The 10,016-nt window shown below is 54.6% G+C and overlaps 1 protein-coding gene across 1 annotated transcript; it reads left to right on the top strand.

Annotated features, from left to right (window-relative positions):
- The first annotated feature begins 4,735 nt into the window (after positions 1 to 4,735).
- AMIGO1 (adhesion molecule with Ig like domain 1) lies at positions 4,736 to 10,016 on the top strand. The gene is made up of 2 exons (XM_066247619.1): positions 4,736 to 4,874; positions 5,324 to 10,016. Exon 2 carries the CDS (start codon positions 5,385 to 5,387, stop codon positions 6,843 to 6,845), a length of 1,461 nt encoding a protein of 486 aa, XP_066103716.1. The 5' UTR covers positions 4,736 to 4,874; positions 5,324 to 5,384; the 3' UTR covers positions 6,846 to 10,016.

Raw genomic sequence — 10,016 nt, forward strand, 5'->3', positions numbered from 1 at the left:
CCTCAGTGTTCCAGGTCGATGCTTTTACCCACTGCGCCACCGCAGGTCAGGCTAACAAATGTATTTTGAAGCCTATGAAGAGCCAAACCTCAGGCAAATCAATGCTCTGAAGGTGCTTGCAGTCCAATTGGGAAGTGGGCGTGTAAGCAGACAAAAGAGTAGATAAAAAGTTCTGTAAGACCTGACCTGGGCCCTGGCCAGTTGGCTCAGTGGTAGAGTGTCAGCCTGGTGTGTGGAAGTCCTGGGTTCAATTCCTTGTCAGGGCACATAGGAGAAGCGCCCATCTGCTTCTCCACCCTTCCCCCTCTCCTTTCTATCTCTCTCTTCTCCTCCCACAGTCAAGGTTCCATTGGAGCAAAGTTGGCCCGGGCGCTGAGGATGGCTCCATGGCCTCCGCCAGGTACGAGAAAGGCTCTGGCTGCAACGAAGCAATGGCCCAGATGGGTGGAGTATCGCCCCTGGTGGGCACATCTGGTGGATCCTGGTCCGGCGCATGCAGGAGTCTGTCTGACTGCCTCCCCGCTTCTAACTTTGGAAAAATTAAAAAATTAAAAAAAAAAAAAAAAAGACCTGACCTGTGGTGGCACAGTGGATAAAGCGTTGGCCTGGAAATGCTGAGGTGGCTGGTTGGAAACCCTGGGCTTGCCTGGTCAAGGCACATACAGGAAGCAACTACTAGTTGATGCTTCCGCTTCTCCCCCCTCTTTCTCCATTTCTCTATCTCTCCTTTCTCTAAAAATCAATAAAAAAATTTTTTAAGTTCTATAAGGACATATAACACATATACAACATGAAATGGCCACCAAAGTGTACCCAGCAAATTAGGTTACATTGTTCTAAAGAAGGGTGGACGGCCACATGGAGTCTTTAAAAAGGAGTCAGAAGGCTTGACCAGGCGATGGTGCAGTGGATAGAGCGTCAGACTGGGATGCCAAGGACCCAGGTTCGAGACCCCGAGGTTGCCAGCTTGAGCGTGGGCTCATCTGGTTTGAGCAAAAGCTCACCAGCTTGGACCCAAGGTCGCTGGCTCGAGCAAGGGGCTACTCAGACTGCTGAAGGCCCACGGTCAAGGCACATATGAGAAAGCAGTCAATGAACAGCTAAGGTGTCACAATGTGCAACAAAAAACTAATGATTGATGCTTCTCATATCTTCGTTCCTGTCTGTCTGTCCCTATCTATCCCCCCCCCTCTGTGAAAAATTAAAAAATTAAAAAAAATAAAAAGGAGTCAAAAGGCAGCTTTTCAATAGGATGTCCGCCTCCAGTCTCCAGCTCTGACTGGGATGCCCAGTACTAGTTACTGAGAAAAAAAAATCCTTCTAGCATAGAGAAAAGGAATTCATCAGCCTCGTAACCTGGTAGACATAGCCAACCTCTTTTGCTCAAATGCTGAACTAACCAAACAGCCTTCCAAACACCGGGTTGATCCATTCCAGCAAAAGGAAATAAAAAGCCACTCTAAACAACCCGTTGCTGTTTATCCTGCCAAGGCTCTCTTTTCATTTGTGAATTAATAGACGGTTGTTCTGGTCTACAAGGCAACTGTGGGAAAATTCTCACGAGTCAATTTTCTACACACTGCCATCCAATGGAAATTTCCATGATTATGTTCAATAGGGCAGCAAGTCACCTGTGGCTATTGAACATTTGAAATGAGGCTAGGGAAACTGAAGAAGTGATTTATAATGTTATTTAATCTTAATTAATTTAAATAGCCACAGAGAGCTAGTGGCTACTGATTGGACAGCATAGCTCTAGACCCCTATTCCAAGTATGGCCTGTGGGTCTGCAGTGTCTGCATCACCTTATAAGCTTGTTAGAAATGCAGAATCTCGGGCCCCGCCTTAGACTCAGAATCCTCATATTAACAAGATCCCCAGGTGATCTGTCCAGGCATTAGAGTTCGAAAATGGCATGCTTACTTCTGAATGAGCTGGAATAACAAAAGAAAAGGAATGACCAAGGACCACATTTGTGGTGATCTCTCCAAACTGCAGACACTCACACTTGAGACTGGTGACCAGTATAAGGGGTCTTCTTTCTTTGTATCTGTCCCTCCACCATCCCATTGCAGAAAGGGGGAAAGTGAAAAGAGAGAACCTGGAACAATCCCTCTAAGGAAAGTAAGGGAGGTGGGAGGGAAGGTGGGAAGAGCATGTGCTTCTCAGGGACATTATCACTGATAACGATTGAATAGGGATGATGGTTCTGTGAGAGTTCATTGCATTATTTTCTCTACTTTTGCGTATATTTGACATTTTTCAAAATTAAACACTGGATGCCATTTCAGAGATGATGTGTGCGATGGTCAGCCACAGTGATCTCTCCTCCTGGTATTCCCCCCCTTGTGTACTCTCCTTCCAAACTGAATCAGGGCTAGTCCATGCAACTGCAGTGGAGGTGACAGGTGTGACCTCGGAGAGCTGGGCCAATGTGACTTCTGCCTGGCTCCCTCTAGGATATCCTGCTGTGAGGGAGGTCAGCTACCCTGCTGGGAGGACACTCAAGCAGTCCTGTGGAGAGACCTTCATGAAGAGGAGCCAGGGGCCCCTGCCAACAGCCAGCCACATGTGAGTCATGGAAGCGCGCTTCTGTGGAAGTTCATCCTCCTGCCCCAGTAAAGCCTTCCAATGACTGCAGCTCCACCTGACATAATTACAACTGCCTCTTCTAAGCCAGAACTTTCTGCCAAAGTGCTCCTGAATCTCCAACAGAAACTCTCTGTGAAAGATAATAAACATATATGGTTGTATTAAACTACTGAGTTGGGGGGGTAATTTGTTACGCAGCAACAGAGAACTAACATTTCAGGATTTCCCACCCCCTGATACTTTCCCCACCTTACCACAGATGCCTGGAATGAGCAGAAAAAGACCTTTTTACACTATGCATAAGGTTATCATGCTAATACCCCTTGAAGAGCTAGCTGCATTCACTTAAAGTCATGGTAAGCCTGGCCAGATTGCTCGGTTGGTTAGACTCTAACCGTTAGAGCACCGTCCTGAAGCACAGAGGTTGCCAGTTTGATCCCCAGTCAGGGCACTTACAGGAACAGATTCATGCTCCTATCTCTCTCCCCTTTCCTCTGTTTCCAAAATCAATAAAATAAACATAAAAAATAGTATATTGTCGGCCCTGGCTGGTTGGCTCAGTGGTAGAGTGTTGGCCTGGTGTGTAGGAGTCCCGGGTTCAATTCCCAGCCAGGGCACACAGGAGAAGCGCCCATCTGCTTCTCTACCCCTCCCCCTCTCCTTCCTCTCTGTCTCTCTCTTCCCCCCTCCCACAGCCAAGGCTCCATTGGAGCAAAGTTGGCCGGGGCACTGAGGATGGTTCCATGGCCTCTGCCTCAGGTGCTAGAATGGCTCTGGTTGCAACAGAGCAACTCCCCAGATGGGCAGAGCATCGCCCCCTGGTGGGCATGCCGGGTGAATCCCGGTAGGGCACATGCAGGAGTCTGTCTGCCTCCCCGTTTCCAAATTCTTTTCCAAACTCTTAGCAGGCTAATGTATAGAGACATTAATTTCAATCTTGCTCTTGTCGTTGTAAGAGAGTAGAAAGAATAAAAAGGTAATTTCTTCTTCAGGGTCTACCACCCCAATAGCTAAAGTCTTGAATCATAAGGTTTAGGTTCTTCTTACCCCTCACCCAGTCCCTAAACCCTAAAACACATTCCGTGAACAGCTTCTTGGCGTTTCAAGGGCCACCCTAAATAAGACCCCCAGCCCTTGATCCTGAGGGTTAGATAATAACCCTCATAGTTAGAGAAACTATGCTGGAAAGTTGCTCCGTAAGAAAAGAGGGAAAAGCTGGCATTGGGTCAGGAAGGGTTCAAGTGGCCGGACCCAAAGGGATGAGTGATCCCTCAGGCTGGGGAGGGATTTGAAGTTTCCAGGAATGGAAACCGGTCCCTGGCTAGTAGGCAACCTCGGGGTGTGTGTATCAGGGGTGGAGCGGGATTGCTAAGCGGGGCGTCTGAGGAATGCGATCCTGGGGTCTGCGCATGCACCAAAGACCTCCCCTTACCCCACTCCTGCCCACCTGGCTCGCAGGCTGTGGAGCCGTATCCTTCCTTCACTGGTACGGATAAGGGGGTGAAACAGTGGCATCAAGACTGGGGGGGAAAGGGGCCCTTTCCTAAATCTTTCCCCAAATGTTGGGGACTTCCCAGCCCCAGAGAGAGAGAGGAGGGGAAACCTAATGAATTTCCCGCCAACACTGAGCTAGATTTTTTTTTCTTAATTTGTAAATTAAAAGACGGGTGCCGCTCTTTGCCCAGGAGTAAGTTGCAGCGAATTCAGTTAGAGGTACTTTTCCCGAGAGCGGTCTGTGGGGCTGGAGGAAGGAGATGGAAGAAGGTGGAGGAAGTAATAGAGGATTGAAGGCGCCAGAGTCCCCCACCTGACAGTTTCCGTCACCAGGCAGGTCCGGCGTCCGTCACTTTCGGACAGCTACTGACCTGCGCGCGCCCGCCCCTCGGGCTCCGACACAAACACACGCACGTGCGCCCCGCCCCCGCGCGCGCACGCGCCCCGAGGCTCCGGCGGCGGGCGCGCGCGCGGTGCTCGCTGCCCCCACGCCGCTCGCTCCGCTCGGATCGCGGCGCGTCCTGCTCCCGGCTCGGCTCCACGCTGGACCCGCGGATCCCGAAGCGGCGGCCGTGGTCGGTGGGCTCCCGCAAGCGCAGCGGGGCAGACGGCGGTGCCCGGGAAGGGGCGCAGCGGAGCCAGGCGAGTCTCCGGGAGGCGATGTCGCTGGGCGCGGGCCCCTGCGTAAGGCGGGCGCCGCGACAGGCCGGCCGGTGAGGCGCCGCCGGGGGAGGCCGCGACGGAGAGCCCGGACCCGCCATGGGCTGAGACACGTCCTCGCCGAGCAGGTGCAGTGGCCAGCGGTCCCCGGGGAAGCCCGCCCGACAGGCCCGGGGACCCTCAACCCCGTTGGGACGCCCCTGTCTAGCCGGTGCCCTGTTGACCTTCCCTGTCGCCTCCCCAGAGGCCCTGCAGACCCCGCCTCCAAACCGGCCCGGGCAACCTCTGTGAAACCAACCGTGCCCCACATCGCGGGCACGTCCCCTTCCTGCACTCCTGTGACCCCGGCCCAGCAGACCCCTGTACTCACCTCTATCCCAGTATTTTGAACCCATTGCCTGCACAATGCCTGGAACTACCCAGCATCTCTTTCTTTCTTCTCTAGCCCAACGGGGGTTGGGAAGGGGGGAACCAGGTGAAGGACAGAGCTGGTCCTTCCCTCAGCTGGCCCTGGTGACCATAAACCCATCCTGTCTCGCAAGCCTGTAGTGAAAGTGATCCTTCTTTACCCCACCAGAACATGCCTGGGTGACTCCCAGATCTTCCTGGTGTCTTTCCTCGCCCTCCCCGGTGACACTATGCAACCCCAGCGTGACCTGCGAGGCCTCTGGCTCCTGCTGCTGTCCTGGTTCCCGCTCCGCGTTGAGGTGGCCAGAGCTGGCCGGCTGGTGGTGAGCTGCCCTGCCGCCTGCCTGTGCGCCAGCAACATCCTCAGCTGCTCCAAGCAGCAGCTGCCCAACGTGCCCCACGCCCTGCCCAGCTACACAGCTCAGTTAGACCTCAGCCACAACAACCTGAGCCGCCTGCGGGCCGAGTGGACCCCCACGCGCCTGCTCCACCTGCACTCCCTGCTGCTGAGCCACAACCAGCTGAACTTCATCTCCTCGGAGGCCTTTTCCCCGGTACCCAACCTGCGCTACCTGGACCTCTCCTCCAACCAGCTGCGGACACTGGATGAGTCCCTGTTCAGTGAGCTGCGGGTGTTGGAGGTGCTGCTGCTTTACAATAACCATATCATGGCAGTGGACCGCTCGGCCTTCGAGGACGTGGCCCAGCTGCAAAAACTCTACCTGAGCCAGAACCAGATTTCCCGCTTCCCTCTGGAACTGGTCAGGCTTCCCAAGCTGGCGCTTCTAGACCTGTCCTCCAACAAGCTGAAGACCTTACCATTGTCCGACCTGCAGAAGCTGCCCGCGTGGGTCAAGAATGGGCTGTACCTGCACAACAACCCCCTGTTCTGCAACTGTGAGCTCTACCAGCTCTTCGCACACTGGCAGTACCGGCAGCTGAGCCCCGTCGTGGACTTCCAAGAGGACCTGCACTGCATGAGCTCTAAGAAGCTACACAGTGTCTTCAACCTCAACTGCAGCGAGTACAAGGAGCATGCCTGGGTGGCCCACCTGGGGGACACCTTGACCATCCATTGTGACACCAAGCAGCAGGGGATGACTAAGATGTGGGTGACACCCAGCAATGAGCGGGTGCTGGATGCCATGGCCAACAGCACAGTGAGAGTGTTTGAGAATGGCAGTCTTCATTTCCAGCGGGTGCAGGTGGAGGATGGGGGTGTGTATACCTGCTACGCCGTGGGGGAGGCTTTCAATGAGACCCTGTCTGTGGAGTTGAAAGTGTACAATTTCACCTTGCACGGACACCATGACACCCTCAACACAGCCTATACCACCCTCGTGGGCTGTATCCTCAGTGTGGTCCTGGTCCTCATATACCTGTATCTCACCCCTTGTCGCTGCTGGTGCCGGGGCATTGAGAAGCCTTCCAGTCACCAAGGAGACAGCCTCAGCTCTTCTATGCTTAGTACCACACCCAACCACGATCCTATGGCTGGTGGGGACAAGGATGATGGTTTTGAACGGCGGGTGGCCTTCCTGGAACCTGCTGGACCCGGGCAGGGTCAAAATGGCAAGCTCAAGCCAGGCAACACCCTGCCGGTGCCCGAGGCTACAGGCAAGGGCCAGCGGAGGATGTCGGATCCGGAATCGGTCAGCTCGGTCTTCTCTGATACGCCCATTGTGGTGTGAGCAGGGTGGGTTGGTGGGGAGATTCCGCCCCAGGAGAGGTAATGCACCCCGAAGGATTTGAGGGGATGGAGGAGAGGGCTGGCTGCCCAAGGGAGTGGGTACCCCTGACCTCGAGAGAATTGGTTGGGGTACAACAGAAGGAAAGGCCCCACGCAGGGTGTGGCAGCCATGATTTTCAAATGTGGATATATCAACCCTCTGGCAAATGCCACACCCCTCCCCAAAGCCCTGGCGTTTTTCAACATGGTGCAGGAGAAGCAGCACGTCCCAGTTGGGTGGGAATGAGGAAGGGGTGGGAGAAGAGCAGATTCCCTAAACTTTTTTGAGGTCATCCCTAGCTCTTTAAGGGTCATTTGGGGGAAAAGTCATTTTTTCCTATCTCTGCCCACCCACATCGGTGATACTGGGTGTGTCGGGGACTTTCCGCAGGAGCCACACAGGGTAAAAGCTGTAGTATTTTCTCTGGCCAGGAAGTCACACTTCACAGCTGGGGACATTGGAAACATTTGGAAAAATGAGTCAGGAAAAGGCTGAGACCTCGATCGATAGCACTCTCCCGCTGCGGGGAGACTTCCCCTAACGCCTGCATTTCCCCCAAGGAGCCTGGCCTGTCTCCTGTCAGAGATGGCGGCAATGTGAGAGGTGGGACCTGTGCCCCGTCCTGGGACCCGTGGTGCAGAGGGGTCCGCACCACAACCTAGGTGCAGCACAAAGCTTGTATGTGAGTGTGTGTGTGTGTGTGGGGGGGTGCTGTGAACTCCAGATTGGCTTATTACCTGGTTGGTGAAACTCTGGATTAGCATCTGGCTCCAGTACTTATGTGTCAGGCCAAGGCCGAGCTGTCAGTGCCAGATGCCTGCCACGGATGTGGGGTGGGGAGCCTCTCCCCATGAGGTCCGGGAGGGCACATCAGCCTCTCTTAGCAGCACCCAGGGGACCCACCTGACTTTCTGTGTGCACCATCTCTTCGTTCAGTCTCCTTATCAAGCTCAGGTAGGATTCTGAGCTTTCCCTAATATGCTGCTCTGTGGAGGGCAGAGGCCCGGAAGGTCTGGCCGCAGCTGGGTTACACTGGGCTTGGGGACTCAGAGGTATGTGTCTCCGCTCTGTTGACACAGCTGCCTTGCTCCTCAGAGACGTTACCCCTGCTGCAGAGCCAAAGCATGGGATCCCATCATCCGAGGGGTTGGAATTGCACGGTTTTTGCCCTGCAACGGCAGTTGGGAGTGTGGCTCAGAGTTCCATGTATCCACAAGGTAACAGAGACAGTCAGTGGCACTGAGCTTTCAGAAGGGAAGCTCTGCCACCTCCCTCGCTTTCAGCCAGAGGTCTGTGTATCTGTGGTTGTCAGGCCAGAGGAGCTTAGCAGGCCAGCATTCCATTCCATCCAGGGTTACAGAGTCCTCTGGGTATGGAGAGGGCCACTCCTCCAGCTTCTCCCTTTGCCTGGTGTGAGCCCGGGGAGAAGGCCACTCTGAGCTTTGTCAAGGGCACCAGTAGGACAGAGGTGAAAACGTCCTCTGATGTTATCTTTCCCAGTCTGTCCCCTCGCCCACCAAGGTCCCTGTCCCGTGGCAGTTCTGCAGATTTCCTGGTGTTCTGACCTGCTCCTGAGGTTCTAAGAGGTGTCATTTACCTGCGGGTGAGGGCTGCGTGCTAGGAGGGCTGGACTCCCGCTGCCAGTTAAGACTGGGGAAGGGCCCTGGAGCTCAGCGTCCACCCCCCACCCCACCCCGTCTGCTCCTGGGAGGTCAAGGCTTGCTGTCCATCCTTTCTCAGCTCCCGGTTTTGTCGAGAGAGCAGCACTCCCCTCAAGTACTTGCATGCTCATAGGGACGCATGCTTCTAGGTATGCATGCCCACCAGCGCCTCAGTGCCCAGGAGGACAGTGACTCTTCAGTCCCCACTAAAGACCATTTTCAGAATGGCCTCCACCTCTGCGCACCACGTGATGCACACAGCGTCCTTGCCCTGCAGGAGACAGTGATCACGCCAGGCTCCCCAAAGAAACTGCTTGTAGTTAACTGAACTCTCTTGACGCTTCCCCTGCATCTCCTGGCCCCAGACAGCTTCTCTGTGAGGCCTGAGGTAGGAGAGTCACGGGTGAGGGTCCTGGGCGGAGGGGTGACGGGCTGCTGGCCAGGTCCTCAGACCTTCAGCAACTTTCCTTCGGTTCAAGACGACAGATGGGACAGAAATGAACAGCTAGGTCAAGGAAGGACCCAGAGGACACTGGGACCAAGCAGCCATTGTTGCGCTTCCTGTTAACTGCCCTGGTAAGACTGCGGCAGGAGGGAGACATCTGGTTCAGTTCCAGAGACCCGCGGGGATTTTGATACTGGAGCTGGAGGAACTGGGGCTCCCTGCCCCCTTCCCAGGGGCCCCGGGAAACTCTCATCTCCATGCTGGAGTGTCCCCTCCAGGAGTCATCCAGGGCTCTGAAAACCTTGAGTGTCAAAGGAAATAGACCTTCTGGGGCATTCTAGCTGCATTCCTGAGGAGAGGAGGGCCATTTCTTCAGAAGTCCTATCCAAGGTGTGAATTAGAAAAGGCCCTGAGGCTAAATCTTCCTATTCTGTCCACTAGTTTGAGGCTGGGAGGTGTGGCTGGCTTCTCCCCATACACCCCCACCCCAACAGATTGCCCGGATTAGCCTCCTCTGTGGTTTCAGTTGCTAGAACACAAAGGTCGCTTTCTCCTTGGGGGACCAAGTACTCAGCATATGTAAACTCTCTAGAACCCTGTGTGGGAAATTGCTGGGTCTGGTTCTAAGAACAGGCTGAGAGCTCTCCCCCTCCACTCCCCTCCCCTCCCCACACCCATAAACCAGACAGTCTCCCAGGAAGCAGGTGTCCCCGGAGACAGTATGATAGGGCTCGACAATCTGTCTGTGTGATTGTTTGTGACCTGTTTTCTTTGCCTGTATTTATGGGGCTCCCAGGGAGGGGCCAGGAGAAGGCACGCCCCAGCTGGGGAGGGCGAAGCTGGCTGATTCGTTTTCTGTGCATTCTTACCTCTGTACTTCCTTGTAGGCCTGCCGGTGGAGCCAGCCAGCTCCCCGAGTCCAGGACCCTGTTCCTCCCCTTGTGTGTACCCAGGCTGGCAAACCTTGGAGCCTCTGGGCTCTGAAAACTAGACAGTGACCATTAAACCTGGCTTAAGTCTCTGTTC

This window comes from Saccopteryx bilineata, chromosome 11, assembly GCF_036850765.1.
Source record: "Saccopteryx bilineata isolate mSacBil1 chromosome 11, mSacBil1_pri_phased_curated, whole genome shotgun sequence".
NCBI classification, from domain to species: Eukaryota; Metazoa; Chordata; class Mammalia; order Chiroptera; family Emballonuridae; genus Saccopteryx; species Saccopteryx bilineata.

What these genes read in the sequence shown, in the direction of transcription:
- AMIGO1 (XM_066247619.1), top strand. Translation starts at nt 5,385, where the DNA reads ATGCAACCCCAGCGTGACCTGCGAGGCCTCTGGCTCCTGCTGCTGTCC.